The 22502-nt window shown below is 41.1% G+C and overlaps 1 protein-coding gene across 1 annotated transcript; it reads right to left on the reverse strand.

Annotated features, from left to right (window-relative positions):
• Window positions 1-10111: 10111 nt before the first annotated feature.
• LOC110969931 (Krueppel-like factor 6) lies at window positions 10112-18236 on the reverse strand. The gene is made up of 4 exons (XM_022222674.2): window positions 17906-18236; window positions 15176-15755; window positions 14252-14375; window positions 10112-13203 (listed from the first exon to the last, which is right to left on the reverse strand). The coding sequence occupies exons 1-4, from the start codon at window positions 18005-18007 to the stop codon at window positions 13152-13154; spliced, it is 858 nt and encodes a 285-aa protein (XP_022078366.1). The 5' UTR covers window positions 18008-18236; the 3' UTR covers window positions 10112-13151.
• Between the last annotated feature and the right edge of the window lie 4266 nt (window positions 18237-22502).

Below are 22502 nucleotides of genomic sequence, written 5' to 3' on the forward strand. Positions count from 1 at the left end.
CAGTAAGTCTGAGTTCACCACCAATGAGGCGGAATGTTTAAAGAAAAACTAGAGCACAACACAGACATTAACACATGCATTCTTGTGTTCAGAAAAGAGAAAAAGTATTTTAATTGGCTTGATAGGAGAGCTCTCAACTGCATTGTGTTCCTCTGATTCAGAGACCAAAACCAAGAGTTGTTTCCTTGGTATGTAAAAAGCGCCAAAAACATCCGGCGTTAGTGGCTGTTAGGACGAATAAACAAATACATACTTAGCAAATTTATTCATTGTCTTGCTCAAAGACACTGTCTGGTACTTTAAGGACACAACAGCACCCTGCTGCCAAACAGGAGCCAAAGCAACTGCTCTGGCTTCAGGGACTCGCTCTGTTGCCAAAACACTGTGTACTCTGTTTAGAAGAAAAACGGTATTTTCAGTTCATCGTCCCTCGTCTAAAACATTTACATGTTTGCATCCTCAGGCGTGTTCACATTCTGTAGGCAGAGCTGTGGAAGACCAGTTGTTTTTCTTCATGAAATAAATTCCTAGAATTCATACATTTCTAGAAGTATTTTATAGCATTTTTGGAAAAGAGGCAAATGTCTCAAATCATTTATACGCTCATAGAAAATATATTTTATTTAGAATGCACTGCCCACATAAAAGCTGAAGAGACATTTTGTAAATCTGGGGACCTAAATTTCTTAAAACATTTTTCAATAAAACTGCTTTGCTAGAACACTACATGGAAAATGTCAAACTTGATTGGCAGTTTTATAGCAATATTTTATATAAACTTCTTCTAAAAAGGTAAAAATGTCATGTAATCTCCTGCCTTTGATGACTCATGATGGTTCGTTGTGTTTGCTGTCAAACATCTCCCCCTGGTCCTGTGCTGCTGGTTGACATTAAACATGAATGAACGCTGTTGGTGTTGATGACTGTCAGTGAGGTCAGTTTGTTGCTGAAGAATGTCGCTCACCATAATCAGTTAATTGCTACCTGTGAAAGGACAAATTAGCGGACAGCTGCAGCAGTTTGTTTCAGAAACATCTTTGTTAATGTGTAAACCTGGTGCTCTCTCTCTGGGTTTTTTCCATCTTTGTTATCATTCAGACATTGTGGTTCATTAGCACAGGTCATCCCAGTTCTAGACAAACTTAAAATATGAAGATCTTGTACCTTTGAGACTGTCTGCATTCATAATTACTGTGTTTTTCAAAAAGTACTGCTTGATAATTTGCTTCCAAATAGATTACTGACAAATGAAGGTTACTTTAATCATAAAGAACAGCTAAAAATATTATTTATCTCACACTTGATAGATAATTTAGCAAATATTCCAATTTTAAGCAGGTAGGTTTGTCAAATTAGACCCCAAAATGAAGAAATAACATCATAAAATAGAAATTAAAACTCAACTGGTGCAATTAAAATTCAATAATAACTGGTCCACTTTTTCAGAAATGGTACAAATAATAGCCAGAGCTTTAGTGTCCTTGAATAAATAAATGCAGCAAAGCAAATAGCTTCAAGGAGGAAAATTGAACAGACTATGTTCAAACATACAAATAGAATAGAATATCTTTATTGTCAGTTTCTGCATATATCCAGGACAGAGGAACTGGAAAGATGTTTCTCTCTCACCGCTATATTAGTACCATACATAAAAAAACCCAATTAATATAAGTAAAATAAAATATATAAAAATCAAGCTATGTACAGTGACGGTAGTGCAATGTGGTAGCAGCTTGTGAAGACATCAGTTCATTCTGATGATTGTCCTGCTTTCTTTGCACGGATAATGTGCTTTAGTGTGATTTATTTCAGAGTTCTTGCTTTTTAAAAAAAATTGTTGCTAAATTATTTTTTGACTCTGAGTCACATACAAGAATTCCAACATACCCATATTGTGATGTACCTGTGCAAATGGCAAAAAACTCTATTCTCTATTCTCTTAAAATAAGTTTTCAGCAATAAAACTTCATACTTCCAAGGCTTTCACAATAAATACGATATAATAAGCCTTTATTAGTCCTACAGTGGGGAATTATCAGTGATTGGCAGCCAAGTGGATAGTGCAAATATCAAAGAAACTGGGAGAAAAGTTTCAAAAATGCATCAACAAACTATACACAAGCACCTGTTCTTCCATATGAGGTCTTTTGGATTTTTCAAATTGCACATCATTGCACATGTCAATAGTATCTTTCAAAAGTAGAAATACTGCTAGATAAGTATTAGTATTGCACAGAATTGGCCCTAAGAAATAAAATACTGATATTTCAAGTTCAATAAAGTTTTTTGTTGTATCGTAGAACAGATCAGTGAACTCCAAAAGTTTGTACCATATCAACACGATGAAATAAACTTAAAAGCCTGGCTCTGATTAAACACCAGACGTCACCTCCGCTGACCGCAGGATGGAAACCGAGATAGACTCGGTTCACTGACGAGCTAGCATCCTGCGCATGTGGCCGTGACAGTATCTTGGAGCAGATTCCTGCGTGGGATGCACCAAAAACATTGGCAGCGAGCCACCTCGCTCACCCCGCCACGGCTGCATTACGTAACCGGGAGCAGGAGACGAGGAGGAGTGGATTCCTCTGTCAGGGTTCAAAGTGCGCTGTGAGAAGATAATGGCCTCCTTTTTATCAGCGCGCCATAGTAATGAGCGTGTTCATCACCTGGGGGAGGAGAGGGCTGGGGGAAGGAGACGCTGGGTGGGATCAGAGGGGGTGGAAGGCTGAGGAATGCCCATCCATCAGGCGCCATGCTCAGGGTCTGGCCAGAGCCCCAGCCCCCTCAAACGTCCAGACCTCTTCATCACTGTCTGATGGAAAAAATACCCAGGAACATGAACACTATAGTGAGATTCCATTCAACGGAAATGCATTTTCGTTTTTTTAAATCAAAAAGTGAAGTACAGACTTTAGGAATCACAAACAGAACAGAGACAATCCAACAATCCAAATGGGCAATTCCCTTTGAGCGATGGTGGGAAAGAATGAAAAAAAAAACCTCGGATAGGAGGGGGGAAAAAACCTCAGACAGAACCAGGCTAAAAGTACGTGTCCACAGGATCCGTCAATTGCTCGCATCCCATTCATTGTCTATGTGACGCGCACCATGCTGCATGCTGGTTGCGTTGCGGCACGTTTCAAGTCGACTTGACTTCCACTTTATGCAAATTCGGTGCGGCGAATGGAGGTCTGATGCATCGCGAAACTTTCATCAAACTAGTCGTCACTGAACTAAAATGAGGACAGATTCCACTACTGCACAGGTTACTTCTTGCCTCAAATGCTGTCAGAAATACTTTCCGCTGAACTGTTCTCATAATGAAAGAGAGAGTCTGCGACCGAGCCGCCATGTTCCAGACTGAAACTGAAAACGTTGTCATGTGACCATGTAGTGGCCCACAAGTGACCCGTTCACCAAGCAGATGATTTTCAGATGCGGTGTGTTTCCATGCGAGAAAAAAGGAACCTGAGGACACGTAACATCAGGGAAGGCAGCCATCTGCCTCAACCGGATGGGTGAGGGTAGGAGGTCAGAGGGATGGGGATACTATTTGCACTTCTATTTCAAGAGGGAGGTGCATAGGAGAGGGAAGAGCAGGTCCAACAGGTGCAAAAAGCAGCTTTTCAGTACTAGAACTTTTTTAGGTAAATCCTTTTGCCTGATGAAGATCTAGCACCAAAATGTTGCTTTGATAACATTTTGTTTGCAAGTTAAACAGTGTGCAGGATTCCCATTTAAAATCAATTTTTTTTTTTACTATATTCTGCCTCCAAAAACAAAAAAATGGTGCTAGAAAGACCAGAAAAACCAACAAAACACTGGAATGACATTATTAACAATATCTTTGAGATAGGGCTGGGTGATAAATCGAATTAATTTGATTAATTCGCCTTTTTAAAACCTGACGATTTGAAAATTTGCCAAATCGTAAAATCGAGGCGAGCTTAAATGTATAACAGTACAGATTCTTCTTCTGCCTTTTACAACTTGTGCACTGATGTTTGCTTCTGCCTCTCATCTCCTTCCGTCAAAACACTCACAACCCCGTCATGGCGGACACAACAGCAGACGAAGAGTTGGTTGAGAGAAAAGGGCCTCATGTTACATTGATTATATGGAAGTGGTTCGGCTTTGACAAGACTGACACAGAGCAAACTACAGTCATGTGCAAGGTTTGCAAAAGTACTGTGAAAACGAAGAGTAGCAGCACAACTAACCTCTTTCAGCACCTCCGGCAGAGGCATCCTAAAGAATGGGAAGAGTGCCCGTAGCTACGGGAGTGTGGCATGGCTAGCACTAGCCATAGCAAACAGACCGCAAAGAAACAACAAAAATCAATTAAAATCGTAAACGTCCGAGATGACTAAAAAAAATCGAGATTTTATTTTTTGGACATATCGCCCAGCCCTACTTTGAGATTAAAAACAAATGCAAGTTCTGAAAAGTGAAGTGTGTCTATTTTAACTATGCAAACATTGTTTGTTTATTAGTGATTTTCTGCTGATATGAGCATTTGGAACGCACACCAAAATCTTCTTATGATCTGTTAAATTTGGTTTTCTATGTAGTAGTGTTTTTTATTTGTTTTCTCTCATTTTATTTGCATTTTAGATTTACTTTGATGATCATTATATGCATCTTTGCTTATTTAAAGTCATTATTGTTACTTTTTGTTATGAATTTACGCATTAAATATTAACATAAAATGGTAATAGATTTGACCGTGAGCTATTTAAAACATAGTAAAATGCATAAAATATCATATAAATGCATTAAATATATTGTCCCGTGTATGTATGACTGAATACACAACACAATCATCACCATTTAACCCTAACATGACACATTTCTTTTCTAATGCAAACTGAAGCGGACCTTAAACATGAAGGTATCAGATCAGAAAACACTCAGAAGTCATGAAAACAAGGAACAACCTGCTGCATCAGATATGGAAACTAGCGCATCTTTTTCATCTTCTTGTTATTTCTAAGCTTCATATCTTGAGTTTCGGTGAGGCTGAATGATGTGGAACTTCCTCTTGTTTTACTGTCAGTCAAATGCTTTGCTGGGCAGTGGAAGTTTCAGTGCAGAATACCTGTTTGCTGAGTATTTAGAGACATCTGTGACCGGATGGACAGTCCTGACCACATTCTGTTTAAACCTAGTCAACCTCCATCCTGATGGTATTTCTTTAATTCATGACGACTCGAGGTCATGTGACGAAAGCGGCGCACAATTTATTTTTTTTATCTGCCGACTTATTGTTTTTCTGCTGAATGTGTCTTTTAAGGAGAGCACATTTATGTTTATTTTCTTCTGATGAAAGCCCCAAAAGGTCAGAATTAGTTCATCCATTAGTCCCACGATCCTAAAAATAACCAAGACTCTCTCGTTAGTGTTGGGATTTAATCCTCGTTTTCTTTTCTCTTTGCAAAACACCAAATGCATGTTTAAAAGGACGGATCCAGCTTTAAAAATGAACTATAAATATCATGTGGATTACTGTAACGCTGATCAAAACATCAGCTAATTACACTCATGTAAATGGAGGCATTATAAAACACCAGAGACCGAAGAGGTGGGTGAATGTCGGCTTTTTTTGTTTTGTTGTTTGTGACAGAAAATGAATGAAAACCCGCCGGAAGGTTTCCAGGTGACGAGGACATGACGGACTACCATCCCCGTGCGGGGTCGCTGACCTCCACTTTCCTTCTGGTTTAACAAGCTTCGTCTCCCCCCCTCGCCAACCCCCCCAGGACATCTGAGCTGTGAGGAGGGGGAGGAGCTGGTCCACGTATGTGTGCATGTGGCGAAACCTTGCTCTGGGGAAGATCTTGCTCTCCTGGTCGACCTTGAATGTTCTCATTCATTTCACTGATAGCTCTGAATACGAAAACGTCGTGTGGATAGACTCTGCTGAAGCTGAAGCCGGGGCAGATGTTCAAATAAGCAGAGCAGAGCATCAACTGTGCTAAAGCTGCCGGCCTGAAATCCCAGCAGGGCTGCCCGGCGTAAACTGTGGCACTTAGAATGCAGGTGCTGTAGGACGCTGTAGAAAATGTGTCTGTTAAGTAAAAACAGTATAACCGATGCTTATCAGGTGCATTAAAAAGCCCAGCAGGGACTGAGAGTCGAATTTTGAGTGCACAAATTAATATTTCCTAACCTGAAATGAATAAATTCGGCCTGAAATAATTCCCTCATATTAGTCAAACAGGAGTTCTGCAGTTTAGTTTTAGTGCAGCAGAAACTGGAATAGCAGGTTGTTGTGGCTCATCTGGTCATTCAGGGCCGAGGGATACTGAGGCCATGGAACTGTGTGGCTTTTGAGAAAGTGAATAAAGGCTGGTTATCTTAACATTGCTGAAAATGAAGGACAAATGAATTAAAATAAACAGGATTTCGTGTTTCTCTACCAGACTGAAGTCTAAAACAAACATGCTGGTAAAAATAACACAGAATAGAATAATTAGACAAATGTACATGCATTTTTTGGTGATTAATCCAAAATGTCTGCAGAGTATGAGTCTGCACTGGGAGAATTATAAAGTCCTATCTACAGTCCATCTGTTGCTTAATTTTCTTGTATAAACAATAATATACATGAGTTTATGCCTGGGTGAAGTTTCAGTAACGTTTCACTGTCTAACAGATGTCAGGTTATGCAGGTTTTTCCAATTTAAATCACGGATATACTTTTATTATTGACTATTTAGTGTTATCTTTGATTAACCTGTGAGTCATCTTATTCCTGTCAGGTTTTCCTGAAAGTGATGATGTTTTATTTCCTCCTCATCTCATCGTCACTTTCAAATGTCGTCATTCACAAATTTTAAGCCATCTTATCTAAGCCAATGAGCTTTCTGCCCACTTACCAGGAAACAATCAGTTCTTGAACATTGCTCTCACCACACCCACATCATCACCTAAATTTTCAGATTCATCTGGGAAACCCAGTTCATTTTACACCTGCTGGCTATTCTTCACCACCAGCGTCTCAATTCCAGGAAATCTTGTCTCAGATCTTTAGTCTGTCTGATTTCTGCTTTCTATCTACCACAACTGCTAGTCTGATGCTTATAATGATAATAATATTAATAATAATAAATGGATGTATTTGCAAGTATTCCAATGACCATTTAAGGATACTGTAACCTGAGTAAAGAGGTCTCCTATATGAACACTGTCTATTTTCCTTTAATATATATATATTGAATCGAGAGGAAGCATGCCAAACTTATCACATTCAGAAAACTAATTCATAACAGGCTACAATTTAGCTTAAACTGCAACATAACTGTTAGATTTTACATTCATTATTCACCATATTTGATTCGATTAGTTTGATTATTGACAATTAATTTACAGCTAGTGAGTCTAGAACAAAAGTTGCAACTTGACTGTAACGTTTTTATAAATAAGAGCTAAATTCATGATACCAAATAGTGTCAAATCATTAATCACCACAGATGCTTAGTCAATACTAGCTAAGAATTCACCCTAGCTAGCTAATTCAACAACAGGCTAATATAGCATAACGTTTTTAGCTTAGCAAAAAGGCAGCTAGTTAGTCTTTTAGACAGATAACGCTAGTTTTTATGTTGTTGTATTAGATGATGGTGAGCAACATTTATCCAAAATCTCGGCTTGATTTTTGCCATGTTCCTGCTGAAGTCCTACTGTTACACTTTTACATATTACAAATTTGGTATTTAATATTTTTTGGGGAAACTAATGCAAAACCTCCCAATATTTGTATTCATATAAAAGACACAGATGTTACAATAACGCACACGCAAATAATGTTAATGCTAGTTCAACAAGATTAGCAAGACTGCTAACATCCAAGAAAATGAAAACTGCCTTTCTAGCCTGGTTTACTCCTGATATTAGTTATTATTTACTAACTTTACTGCATCTCTGGTGTTACCCAGCTCATTAACCATAAATGAAATAAACTGATTTAAAAAAACACATGTTTACAGTTTAGATGCTTCTTGTACCACCAAAACAGCTCTAACCCATCAAGATATGGACTCCACAAGATCTCTGAAGGTGTTCGCTGGTTTCAGGCATCGATTTATTAGCAGCAGAGCCTTTAAATTCTTGGTTACACTCAACAAAACCTGCCTTTCTGTGGATAGACTGACTAACTCGTCTGACCAACACCATCTGGCTCTTATCACAGTCACTCAGATCCTGATTCTCGCCCACTTCACTTCATTTAACACACGAACTTCAAGAACTGACTGATCACTTGTTGTCTAATAATATGTAATGAGATAATGCTATTTCTTTCACCTGTCAGTGGTTTTAATGTTGAGTTGCATGTCTTTCTATTAAAAAACACCTATATTCAAAGAAAACGGTCCTCTCTCTCCACTAAATTGACCAACACACCATGCCCGTTTCTAATTGTGCACACAGCAGGAAGTCTAATATCTCTGGAGGGAGAAAATACGGCCAATTTGAGTCTGTCACAGTCATGCATATTTAATTAATACAAATTTCCTTATTTGGCCCACATGATAATTGACAGAGTGTCAAGATTGTGGCCAATTCTGCGATATTTCTTCAACTAAATTATTGCAATGTTGGCCTGTTAGACTGGGGAAAAACACATGATTCTATATTTAATCTGCTTCTCAGTCGCGTTTCTTTCCTTTCTTTGCTCATTTTATGATATTGCACAGTTTTGGCGTTTCAAATTAAAATACCCATAAATATATCTTTAAAAAGAAAGGAAGAAACCTCTCGAGAGTGCTTCAATTATTTAGGGGCTTTGGGGCATGCAGCACGCTAGGCTCAGCGGCGCAGCGTTGCAGCCGAGGCACTTTGTGCTTGCAATCGGAGATGAAGAGGCTATTTGTCTGTGTAGTGTGCAGAGCTCTTATCAGGGATTTGTTTGTGGCACAACTTAATTTACATAAATTTCTTGGAGAGAAAGATGAAAACTCTGCGCTCTTGGCTGGAGCAGGGGGAACAGATTGTCCTCACAATGTACATTCCTCTAAACGGCTCACATCGTCGGCCTAATGTCGAACCAGGGATGAGCTTCTTTATCGCCATCATCACCGTATCTGTAAGAACAAAGCAAATATTATCCTTTTTCCTGCCAGACTTTCACATCGGTGAGGTATCCCAGCTGCTTCTTTAGGGAATTCTACATCTTGAATTCCAATTTTTTGCAAAAAGGGTCTTATATGTCAGTGCTGGTCATCATTATACTCAAGAAAGTAACTGCTATGACTACTGTGACAAAAAATTGGATGACTGCGACAGGTTTAACAGTTTATCTTGACCATTTTAGCAGATTTTCAAAAGAAAACGGAGCTCTCCAAAAGCATCATCAATAATTCTTCCCTGCATCGTCACTGTTTGTGTGGATGCTAACAGGTCAGATTTAAACCAGGAAATTGGTCTCTATGCTGGGATGAAAGTCGAGGTAATCATTTTAGTTTGCTCTTCCAGATACATTTAAGTAATTAGAAGGTTTACTACAAACTTAGAACCTCATCTGACTTCACTTGAGCCTGCGTCGTTTGAAGAGTTTCCAGATTTCAGTAAAAACACCACAAATCTACCAATATTCTGAATGTTTCTCGCTCCAATGTGAATCTAAAGCCTGATCTATCTTATTGATTTGTGTGTAGAACTCCAATTTTCTCCAAAAACATTCGACTCAACCTTCAAACTGCTGTCATGCTGCCCCAACTACTCAATGAACACCAGTGCTGTGTTATTCTGACAAAATAGTCCCCGATAAATACACTTGTTACTCCTTTATGAGTAGCTAATAACGACTTAGTGGGAGATTAATCCAAAATATCAGCATGTAGTATTACTACTGATAGCAAAGCCTTAAAAATTAACCTGAATAACACTTTAATGTAAGGCAGTTTTTTAAAAAAGAATTATGGATGACTGATATCTGAGTATGTTTTTCTGGTTTTAGTCACTGCGAGTGTTTCCCTGTTCTGACTTTTGACCTCTATATGAGGAAACAGAAGTAATTTCTTCTCTGGGAAACTGCCGAATATCCCGTTAACAAATACTTCCTGGTTGGCCGCATTGCAGGACAAGAAAGGAAAACAAAAAGCACATGTAGAACCAATAAAGTCTTTTTATCCATTTTCCAATAAAAAATACATTCATACAGAAACTATTTTACAAAACAATTTCAAATGAAAAAATCTTGTTATGCCATAAAACGAACAAAAATAGAGCCTCATATTTTCCATGTTTATCCAATAAAGATTCTCTAGCTAAAGATAGGGCATCTTCGCAGGTCTTTGAAAAGTTGAGAGAAAGAAATCACATGGCATATATAAAAAAACAAAACAAAATAATAATAATACTTAGCGGGCACCAGAATGCAAAATTATGACAATTCAAGTGTCCAGAACAATTCACGTCTGAAAAGTAGTTTTTTTGTTGTTTTTTTGTTTGTTTTTCTTGAAAGATGACAGGCCACAGGTGTAGGCGCTATTGATGCCACTTAAAAATGTACATTTGCTCTACCTTTCTTCTTTAATTTTCTCCAAAAAAAAGAAAGAGAAAAACTTCAAAGCAAAGATGTTACAGAAGCAAATGAAGGAGAATGGAGTGCATCTATTTTACAAGAATTCTTCAGCCTTTCTGTCTTTCATATTTAGAAACAACACGCTGCAATTGTTTTTTTTTTCTTTTTTTTTTTGGTCCCATACCCTTTCAAAATAGAAGCTTCCTTACAAAATTCTCTTAGTTTACAATGTAACACGTCTTTGCATTTTTGACATTTCTCAGAGTGAAAACGAGCATCGCCTACTGACTTTCTCTAATGTCCGACAGGTTCACCTGCACAGGTCATAACAAGGCTGCCTGTGATGTCGACTACCGAGTGACAGACATCGAGTTACAGTTGAACGAGTGAAGTTCTTCCTCAACCCTTTTTTTACTTGACAAAACTCATCCAGTAGAAACACTGTGGCTCCAGAATATTTCTACAAATGAGGGGAAACGGTGACAAAATGATCCAATAGTGAACTGAAATATTCCAATAAACCAAAGAGACCAGAGATTTTTTGTTTTTCATCAGCCTACGGAGGAGTGTGTTGAAGTCATGTAACTTAATCTAAAACATGCATATAGTGAAGTTGGTACAGACAAACTTCTGGTCCTGGTGTCAGCTCAGATTACTGGCAGAGACTAAAACCTCGACACCACCTGCAGCACAGCTCAGCCCAACTGGTTAGACTGGTTTTGGTACCGTTTAGTCAGATTACGGGTTGTATAAACCAGGACTGAGTAAAGATACTGACTCACCCTGAGGGCAAGACTCAACAAAACATACATCAAAACAAACTCCTGATTGAGAATGCTGTCATCACTTTAAAGGACCTTTTCTTTTGAGAACATATTTTCTTTCAACACACCAACTGATACAAACGTCCCGATGTAAATGTTTTCTTTGCAGTAAATCTCCAGCCTCGGTGGCCGTACGCGCAGCATTTCATGAGAACATGTTTCCAAGACTCTGTACCTCTGACAACAAGCTACAGTTCTTCTGAAGTGCATCCACACCACCTTATACTACATAGTAGTAAACCATTATAAAGTGAATTGCTTTTCCGAGTGCTCCACAATTCTGTCTCAGATCTGGGTCATTTTGGAGAATATGATTTTAGTTATGATACATTTTTGATATAGTTGACAAAGAATGCACAGAAATGTAAAAATGGCAGTCATTATGAAGCTGATATATAGTTGCTATTTTTTTAATATTCAAGAGTTTAGAGGAGTCTGTTGCGAGAGAAAAGGGCAAAGGTGCAACTGTATGGATCAGAGCCTTTATAAAGCTATTCAGTAATGCACTACTGCATTCGCAACGGCCGTTTGGTGTGTGTCTGAGTGTGTGAGAGAGTGATCTATTTAACAAGACAAGGCCACTTACATAAGGCATCAGTAAGGTCAACAGTGCATTTACAGATAGAACAGAAGAGAAAAGCAAAAGTGAAGAAAACGGAACCAAAATAAAATAAATCCCACAATCAAGACAGCTGCAAAACAATAGTGGCATCCCCAATTTGTCAAGAACATAAAAAAACAACAAAACAAAATGACTGCCTTATGTGTTTTGTACAATACTATGATATTGAGTAATATGAAGGTAGCTGCTCTTGAATGGAATTTTGTTGTCCTATAAGCAAACAGGTGAGCAACACATCCCCAGATCCCATGCAACTTCTGTTATAATGGCAATAACTGTTTGTGTACAATTGTTTTTTTTTTTTTGTTGTTTTCTTTCAAGATACAAAGCTTGCACAATGGACAACAAAATGAGCTTTATAGCGTGTATGTTTCGAGACAGGCTACGTAATACATTGCACATTTAATAGCTGCACTAAACAAAACAATCTCCCACTTTTTGGACAGGGAGCTGTAGTTCCACCTCCAGGTGGACAGGGGGCGCCATCTGGCAGATTGGCTCTGCCAAACAACCCCCCTTTCACTCCTCTCCATAGCCAATAAACTCAACCAACACAGACAGAACCTTTTTGCTTGCATTCATTCTTAGTGAGACAACAGATAATTCCACCCCCCTCCAAACTCAAAAACAAAAAAATCTAAACTCCCTTGTACAACATCACCACATCCATGTCATTCACTCGCAGTTCCACAATGCAAGCTCCATCCGCTCCATAAAGCCAGCACAGGCATCCAGTCGCAGGCACTCACAGTCCCCATGCGCACAGGCAAACACACTGTCAATGGAGGAACGGCACCCCCACCCCCCGGAGTCCCATAATCCTCCAGGAAAAAAGCGTCGAACACCATACAGAAGAGTCTCATCCCATCTTCTCCAGTCCAGATTTTTCCCATTTTGTTATTTTTTTCTTTTAGAACCGTTATTTTTTTCTAAAGTCCCTCTCTTCGCCCTCCCTGCTCCTCCGTAAAAGCCTTTCAAGAGCAATCTCCACAGCGAGGTGTTGGAGGCACTAAGTATGGTGCAAATAATAGCCTGCGTTGCTTCATGTTTTTCCACTGACTGGAACACGGCGGCGCCCCTGTTAACGCTCCCAGGACACACCGGCCTCGCTGATCCCCCACAGGTCAGGAACAATCACCCAGAATCATCCCTCAGAGCTCCGGACATGGAGGCCATCTTAGATGTGCCTCTTCATGTGCAGCGCCAGGTGGTCAGAACGGGAGAAACACCTGAGGACAGAAAGTAGAAAGACAAGGTTTAACCATAGAAGTAAAGAACTGAGATTTTTGCATGTAAATACACTCACTTTCATTTCTGGATATCAAAATATACTTGATCTGATTTGTACTTGCTGGTCAAAAAAAAGCACTGCTAAGCTCAACACAATCAAACAACATAAAAATATAATGAATCACGATAGATAAATTTGAGCATATTTGATAGATAACGTGTGCTGTATTTGAACTTGTATTTTCATATATCCTTCCGAAACTGTTAGTCCTGTTGCTAAACTTACAGTTAGCACAAGATATGTTGATGTTTTTCTTGAGTTTGATAACTGTAGCAGTTTGTTAGCAAGTAAAATCTGTGAAAGAAACACTGTAAAGTTCATTTTTTGTTAGTCAAATTTCCTTGGAGACCGTGCTTAGATTAAAAAAAAAACAGTAGTGTTGGATTTGGAGTCATTTTTCCATCTGCTTACTAGACAACAGAAAGTTCTGTTAGTGCTAACTAGCAAACCTGAACATGCTTTAAGACAAAGCCCATGCCTCATTCTTATATAATTTCCTGTTCAAACCTGCACAAATATGGCCACTGTTATATAATGTCCCATTTACGTTGGTTGAACTGAGCTCTTTGTCGTCTCTCCCTGTGCTTCTCCTCACATCACCTCCTCTTCAACAATCCCTGTTCAGCTCCGTCCTTATACCATTGTACTCGACCCTCTTTTCATCCAGCCCCTTGACCTCGACCCCGTTCCATCAGTCCGTCCTTAACCCTCATTCATCGCTGCACCTAGCTTGTCATTCTGATAAACTAATTTGTTGCTGTCTTTGTGAGTGAAGGAGCGTTGAGCACCAAAGTCAAAGAGACGAGGGTTAGCACTTCACTGTGACGTTTGGACGTCAACATTCTGGAGATCACTTGAAGGAGGCATGAAATGGTTGAGGATTCATTAGTCTGAGAGACGTTATTTTCGCCACCAGAACAACAAAAACAATAGTTTCTTTACATTGCGGTGACACTTCTATTACTTTCTGATTTTCCAACACTCACCTGTCGCAGTGACTGCATTTAAATGGCTTCGCTCCAGTGTGCTTCCTGAAGTGTCTGGTGAGTTCATCGCTTCGTGCAAAGCGCCACTCGCAGCCTTCCCATGAACACCTGTAAGGCTTCTCACCTGGAAAAATCACAAAATAATAGACACTTAGTCACTTTTTCTCCTGAACATGCAAGTTTTGTTCATTGTTCAAGATTTCTAAATTCCCAAATATGTAGTCAAAATTTACAGTAGGAGAGGCTGCAGCAGATTTCTGGGAGAATATGATCCCCTGCAGGTGCTCAGCAGATTGGGCTGACTACTGGAAGGAGAAGAGAAAAACAACCGAGTGCCTTATGGGTCTCGAGCGCTGTGGTATGCAGCTGTAAGAGCTGCTTGAGTGGAAGGCTTATGTAATGGAGGGGAAGCTGCTCCTAATGGTCCTAAAGACCATTAACCATGTGGCTAACATGGTCAGAGAAGGATGCGAGGAATGCGACTTCCTCCGCTAATGGGCAGCACAGCTGTAAACAGCCTGGCAGAGGTCAGAGGTGACGAGGGAAACTGCTCACATTTGAACCCCTGACAAAACACTGCAAATGTCAGATTCCCATCATTTCTTTCTCCCTCTTTTTTTCCCCTCCTGACACTGAATGCAAACGGATGAGTTTCTGAGTGTTTTCCCATGGTGAAATCTGAGAACTGTTGATTTGTTTTGAGGATCCACATCCTCTGTGCTGCTGCTCGGTCACAAAAGAACCTCCCTCCCCCTCCCGTCTGCCTCTCCGCCTCCCTTCCCCCTGCATGAAGTCACGTTCCTCTGTGTGAATTAGGTCACAGTTGAGGGCATTCCTTCTGACAAACTATTCAAAGAATGTGGGAGCCTTTAATCGGCACAGGAGGTAGTTTTACCAGCGTTTGACAGGACCAGGTGTGTTTACCTGTGTGCGTGCGCTGGTGTGCTTTGAGATGAGAGCTCTTGGTGTACACCTTCCTGCATCCGTTGAACTGACACCTGTGCACCCGCTTCCTCCCGTCAGGCGACGTCTCCCCGCTGGTCAGCCCCGACCTTTCCACGGCCCTCTCCAATCCCCCAGTCCTTATTTTCCCAGGTGAATGCAGCACAGTCTGTATCCCGCTCCACACATGGGCTACGGAGCCCTCCTTGCCGACCTCGGGCGACGACGGCGGCGTGCTGATGATGGCGGAGCCCAGGTCTTCGCCGCTGTCGCCCAGAATGTCAGTCAAAGAGCTGGAGGAGAAGTCAAGGGTGGGGGAGAGCTCCTCGGAGCTGTCCGAGGCTTCGCTGCTGGCGTCAGAGTTGAAGCCGCCGGCGTCAAGGTGCTGGTCCTGATTGTCTTCCTCCTCCTTGATGTGGGGGATCTTAGGGTCCGACTCGCTCGACTTGTCTCCGCAGGCGAGCATCAGCTTGCTCCACAGGTCCTCCTGGTTCTCAAATTTGAGGTCCGTGGCCGAGACATAGGGCTCGCTCTGAAGGTATCTCTCCAGCTCGAGGCATGTCTGTGTGGAGGGAAGACAAGACAGCAGTGAGTTGAGAGTCATAAAAAGCCCGAGGCCCTTCACGGATGCTCTTCTTCAAAAGGAAAGTCCCTAAAATCACCAAAATAGTAATTTGTTTTTACAGGAAACACAAACTGTGGCCATCTCCAATGCACCGTGTTTATTCTTAGCAGCAGCAGCAGGAGGGGGAAACGCTGTGACACTGTAACACCACTGGCCCTGCTTCCTTTCTGCCTGCAGGAATGTGGCAAGACACAATGTCCTATGCAGAGGATAGTCAAGTACGTTCTGAGGGTGCCCTCTGAGGCCGTATCAGAGAAGATTACAAGCACAACACTTCCTTCTGAGAGCATGCAAGAACAAGGTGCTCTTACCCGCCGAGGCACGCACGGCGGTGCGTGTGTGCGAGTGTGTGTTGAGGTTGGTCATGAAATTTACATATGCTACAGAGCCCCCCAATGGGTTAGGGAAGTGCTTGTAGATCTTTTAAATCTATCAATTATTCAACATAATGTGGATTTAATAATGCATTTGGAGGCATCGCTAGAAATAACATAGCACACCAGGGACTAAGAGGAGGGAGGTCTGGTTCATGGGGGTCCATAAAAAGCCTGGCATGAATACTGCAGGAGCCACTGTGAATTGTGGGCCTATTTTCTGTGAAAAGGAAGTGAGAGAGCACTTCCTTAACCCTCTGCAGTCAGCCAGCACAGGACACATCCGAGGGCCACTAACAGCAGCTTCCTAATGAAGCATATTCAAATTTACAGCCCAATGGTGTCACAGTAGAAGTGAATAAACCTGCAGGACCTCAAGCTCAGAGCTGCACGATGAGCTTGTTCTCTGACTTTTTCTAACTTTTAATTTATTCCTCGAGAGACACGCTGAAGTTTGACCTCTTGGGGCTTGTAAAAATACAAAAATGAAACTATGAGAGAAGGGGATATCCCTGTGTGGTTAAATGTTTGCGAAGTCAGAGACACACAGAGGATGCACTCAATGAACCCACAGCACTTAAAAAAAGTGAGCAGACCCTCAAACACTGCATGACAACCCGCAGCCACAATAACGTCAAAAAAGAAAGAGACGATTACAACAAATTAAATGTAAAATTAAGCTTAAAAACAAACAGAATAAAGCCAGAAGCAGCTACAAACAGCCTTTATGTTTGTATATAATCTAAAATGGGAACAGTGTGGGAACAGGGGGGCAACTTGGGAATGAAAGAGAGAATGCATTCAATTGAAATGTTTCTCGTCAGCAGTGCTGGATAAATCCCAGGCGAGCTTTAAATGCCTGGGAGGGCGACTTGGCTCGAAGCCCGAACAGATCTGATAGACAGAGAGATAGAAGAAGACTGAAGCGTGTTGCCAATTCATTTCATTTCCCAACACGAACAAGAAGCGACTTTCGCCCTCCCCTAGTCTCCGGAATAAAACTCCACTGTTCTGTCATCCAGAGCCCTGGTCGAGCCAAACTGGAATAGAAATCAGCCTCTCTCCCTGTCTGTCTGTCTCTCTGACAGTCCGTCACTCTCGTGTGTGTGTGTTTGCTGTGTGTGACAGCGAGCGAGAGACACGGAGAGGCAGTGAGAGAGGAGGAGCGGATACGCGCAAAGACGCACGGCTCGCCATTCAACGGCCAAATCTGCAACACAACGTGTTTTTATTTTATCACAAGCCGACGTGCCTCCGCAGCATGCACGAAATGATCCAGCAACTCTTTCACAATGACAAGAATTTCACCCGCAAACCGCCACAATACAACTACGAGCACGATAGAAAACAGCAAAACTACAAATCATTCAAAAAAAAATGTGAAAACAGAAGTGATATTTTGAGAAAAGAAAAAAGTCCGGATTTTACGCACGATAAGAGCAAATGGAAATATTATAAAAATACTGAAGCGATCTGTCATTCAGGGAACTTGCATCACTTCCCCTATAAAGCAGAGTTTTGCCAGCCAAACTGTTATTAAGTGTTGGCACTAAATCAAACGTGGACTTGCATAAACAACTTTGACATTTGCGCGCAGCTGTCACCGAAAAGCGACTTTTCCCCAAATTACGCACTTCCTGGCACTTCAGTAAAACAATCACACGAGCAGCTCCTGTCACGCCGCCGATTCAGATGGAGGGAATAACTCGTTACCTGCTGCCAGTACTCTTCCAGAGACGGTAACGCTGAGAAGTATCCGGTGTCGTGCACAATTTGGAGCTCCTGAAAGATGCTACACATGGGGATGACATCCATTTCACTCCTGAGATTCAGCCACAAGTAGAAGCGAATTCAAGCTTGTAGAGAAAACGAAGCCTGTCGTGTTGAGAGAGAAACGCTGGAGTCTTAGCCGTATTTGCATGTATAATAGTCTGGAGTCGTGCACTTCCACTGGAGGCTGCGAGCGTGTGACGCACTGAGAGCGCACAACACTGAACTCTCCAAAAGTCCGTCAACGCACTGTAAACTTCCCCCCCGATTCAAAATTACAGACAAACCCACCCCCATGTGATTACATTACGTTTCGGCACGTCTGCCAATGAGCTCTCAGGAGCGCAGCACCCGCCTACCAGACCACCTCTGGCCAATGGCGTGCCGGAGCCGACTCATCCTGTGTGCTGCGGTTGGTGCGCGGCTCGGAGCGTCTGCGGCTCCCATTGGGCCAAATCAGCGCTATTTTTAGAGCGCTATATAAGCCAGACTGCCTTCGCCACAACGAGGAAGTCGAGTTTTCTAGTGATTCAAATGTGAGCTCCAGCTTCTCCGGAGCGGCGACAGTAGAAGCGGCTTGCGGCTTCGTTCTGTGCGTTTCTGTCATCACACAAACACTGACTTCTCTTATCAGAGCGGCTTGAATATGAACAGCAGAAGCCTGTAAAGAGAAAAACTAAATTGCTCCTCCTGTCTGTAAAGGCGCAAATCCTGCCAACAATATTCCGAGACGCCTTCAAACTCTGGGGGATCATGAAAAGTCTGATCAATTTCTGTGGTCTGTGAAACAAATCTGATAGACTTCTCGTCTTCATGGCTGCCCAGAGATCCATGAGGATTATTACGAGTCTCTCTGTGACAGTGCAGGCGCTTTGAGAAGCTATTAAGTTATAATAGAGTTGCCATAAAGATGATTATTCACAAAACGCTGTGCAGGTTATTGTAGTGGCAGCAGCTTGAGGTGCACCGTGAGGGACAGGTTTGCTTCCACACAAGATATTCGACATTTTTTATAGGTTTGCATTTTAATCTCAGTCACCTGTGGCTCTCTCTTTGAGCGCCTACTTCTCCTGCAGCAAACCCTGTTTACTATACCTGATTGTGATCATGAAACCACATTACTGGTTTACTTCTAGAAGCAGGAGGTTAAAAAAAAGAAACAAAAAGTGTGGGGCCACCCATGGTGTGTGGTGAGAGTTTCTAATAAAAGATTGCAATATATCTCTCACAGCTCTAGAGTGACATGTTATAAATACACCGTGGCTCTCTCACCAGAAATATATTTCCCCTTTTCCCTCCTTTGAACGTAAATGATCATTGCTGTGCTGTAATCTGTGCTTCCTCACTTCCCCAGGATCAAAGAAACATGAATATTAATCAGAGATGATTGACCTCAATGTGTGTACATATGAAGGGATTTATGTATGATCTGCTTCATGCTTTATTATGTTGTTGGTGTGAAAATGTAGTTTGTATCAAATCTCACAGGATTTCAGAATACAGGTGATTTAAAAAATATATATAAATATGAGGCTTTTATTTTGTTAAGCCATGCCTACTTCTTCTCAGAAAATGTCATTAATTCATCCTCTACTCTCTTGGTTGTCAGACTTTTTTTCATCAGTTTAAAGCTGCCATAAACTCACCGATGTCCAACGTACAGCACATGTGAGTAAAGCTACACGTCCAATTGCATAAGATGTGGGATAAAGATGAAGTCGAGCGGAACAACAGCGGCATTGACAAGTTAAAGGCAGGCGATGTGACAAACAACATATTTGGAACAGAGCGCCATTGTTTGACCTATCGGTCCGGTCGAGCGCCTCCAACAACGGAGCCTCTTTTGTTGGGATCTCAGCTGTGGGCACATTTGCAGCACTCAGCAGCATCACATTCTGTCATGAGTCTATGGGTTTCAGGGACGTGGAGCACATGGACGGGAGACTTGGTCATGACACACATCAGAAGTAATGGAAGCGGAGCATCATGTTTCCCTGTAGCCCCAGAGATGATTCCTCGCTGACCTTATAAGCAAAGCAGAGGGATGAGAGAGAATTTACAGTATAATAAAGAACAAAGTATATGCAGCTCCTGGATTCTGCGCTGCTTTTATGTGCGACATGCAGTTCCAGTAACGCAGCTTTTGAGAGATTGACAATTTAAATGTTCATTTCATTTCATGTGTATTTATACAGCTCAGGTTCATAATACAAGTCATCTCAATGCACCTCACAAAGAACAGAGAAACACCACAAATCATAAAGTTCCTTTGAACAAGCTCAATGGGAAGAAAAAAACTCCTCTTTATAGGATATTAATCTCCAGCAGAACCAGGTTCAGGGAGGGCAGACGACTGCCTCGACCGGTTGGGGTGAGGAAGAACAGGATTGAAATCACACAATGGACAAAAGAACAATAAACACTGAGGAGGTTGTTGAGGTCAGTAACCGCAGATTAGTACCTCCAGAGCCAGACGTACCTGCCAAAAAGACAAAAACACAAACTATAGGAGAGAGAAGACTCAAAGAAAGGGACGTACAATGGTGGTATATTAATGCAACTTTAAGATCAGGCTGTCTTTTTCCTAAACTTAAACTGGGACCTGATTCCACAGCAGCGGAGCCTGATAGCTGAAGGATTTCCCTCAAGTTATAACTTCTAGAAAGTCTTGAAACTACAACTAAACCTGCAGCCCGACAGCAAAGTGCTCTGTTCAGATATTATGGTACAATAAGGTCTTTAGGATATGATGGAGTTTTGTTGTTGAGAGTTCTGGCTGTGAGAAGAAGGAATTTAAATTCTATTCTGGATTTTACAGGAAACCAATAAAGAGAAGCTAATATGCATGGTCTCACTTGCTAGATCCGTTCAGTTATCTAGCTGCAAAAGTTGGATCAATTGGAGGGTTTTCAGAGAGTTATTGGTATATCATGATAATAAAGAAATAAGAAAAATGTAGACATCTTGGACATCTGGTTGGTCACTGGGTGAACGGTGAACACATTAGCATACGATTGGTAGGCGTTATGCGCTTTAGCACTTTAGCACTGGAGGTATAACGCTGAAGATCAGAGCTAAAATGATGACCATTTGCACTTTTATACTGTTGAGTCCTTTGATAAAATCAATATTTCTGAATTGGCATGGAATATATGGACATTAGGGGAAAAAAACAAATATGGATTTTTTGTTTCAAACTCTAATGTTTAGGTTTTATACCAGATCATATCATATGTAAGTTGGATAATGCCAACACTTTAGACTAAGTTGTGTTTTATTGTAGCATTAGCATGATACTAAAACTTAAACATACACTACACTGAGTGATGCTATCACTTTAGCATGCATTTTAGTGGTAGCAGGGAAAATGCTAACACTTTACCACATCTAACAGTGTCAAAGTATAGATCAGTATTTTTAAAGGTACGTTTTTTTTTGTCATTTCTGCTCCTATTTTGTTTAACAAAAAAACTCAGCCTCCATTTTTATTTCCTGTTATTGCATACCAGGATCTCTTGTTCCTTTAGAAGTCCAGTTGCATAACTTCACTGGATTTTAGTGTGAAAACTGACTCTTGGTACAAAACTTATTTGCATGTAGTATGGAAATACTGAAACACGCTACCCATGTTAACTCAACTTTAATTCAAGAGGAGGATCTGTCGAATGTTGCTTTTTTTTTGTCATTTCTCTCTGTCAGCTACTAATTTAAACTCACATCAGTATGTTTCTCCAACACCGACACCTCAAGAAAGCATCACAATCTCCATCTTATATTTTTAAAGTGGCACTTTTGTTCTGCCACCACTAAAAACTCCTCCTACGAAAGTCTGCATTTATCGTCTCTGCACATGTGTCATTGAGTCAAATCCGTGCACATTTAGTGTTCCATGAGGCGGACGCTGAAGCTGATGCAAAGACAGCGTGAGTCATGCGACTGTAAACAACCGGTACAGTTGCCATGAGGCAGTGAGTGATGTTGGTGGTGATGCACGTGGGACACTGATCTGTGACAGGCTGAATCCATGGCAACAAAATACCCAGCATAAACAGTGCGCAAATAATGCGGCACAGCTGTGCACTGGTCAGGTATTGTTTGTGTGGTTTGTCTGTTTTACAATGTGCTCATTTGGTAAAAAAAAATAAGACAACAACTGCATAAATAATGCAAACAATACTTGTGCAGAAACATATTTCACAGCATTATAAAGCAACACAACTTCTCATGCAGACCAAGGAGGCAGAGCATGATATATACTCAGTTTACTGCTTCGCATAATTTAAACACTGCTACTTTTAGACTCTGTATACATTTAAATAGACGCTGCATTAATATCTTTGCACAGCAGCCAAAACTCAAACCTTGTTATTTATACCATAAGCTGCGACTACATGACACACAAAGGCCACCAAGTCAGTCCTTTTGTAAAAAGCCTTTGCTTGATTTCCGTCTTTACAATGTCAAGAATCAAGCAGAGAAAACAAGCCATTGCTGTTTTGCATCCAACACACACAGTTAAAATCTAGCATCCAAGCCATGC

This window comes from Acanthochromis polyacanthus, chromosome 9 (genome assembly GCF_021347895.1).
Source record: "Acanthochromis polyacanthus isolate Apoly-LR-REF ecotype Palm Island chromosome 9, KAUST_Apoly_ChrSc, whole genome shotgun sequence".
In the NCBI taxonomy this organism is placed as follows: domain Eukaryota; kingdom Metazoa; phylum Chordata; class Actinopteri; family Pomacentridae; genus Acanthochromis; species Acanthochromis polyacanthus.

Coding starts and splice junctions, on each gene's coding strand:
- LOC110969931 (XM_022222674.2), bottom strand. CDS start 18,007: ATGGATGTCATCCCCATGTGTAGCATCTTTCAGGAGCTCCAAATTGTG. Junction 15,756..17,905: donor TGGAAGAGTACTGGCAGCAG/GTAACGAGTTAT, acceptor CCCTCCACACAG/ACATGCCTCGAGCTGGAGAG. Junction 14,376..15,175: donor ACACCAGCGCACGCACACAG/GTAAACACACCT, acceptor TGATTTTTCCAG/GTGAGAAGCCTTACAGGTGT.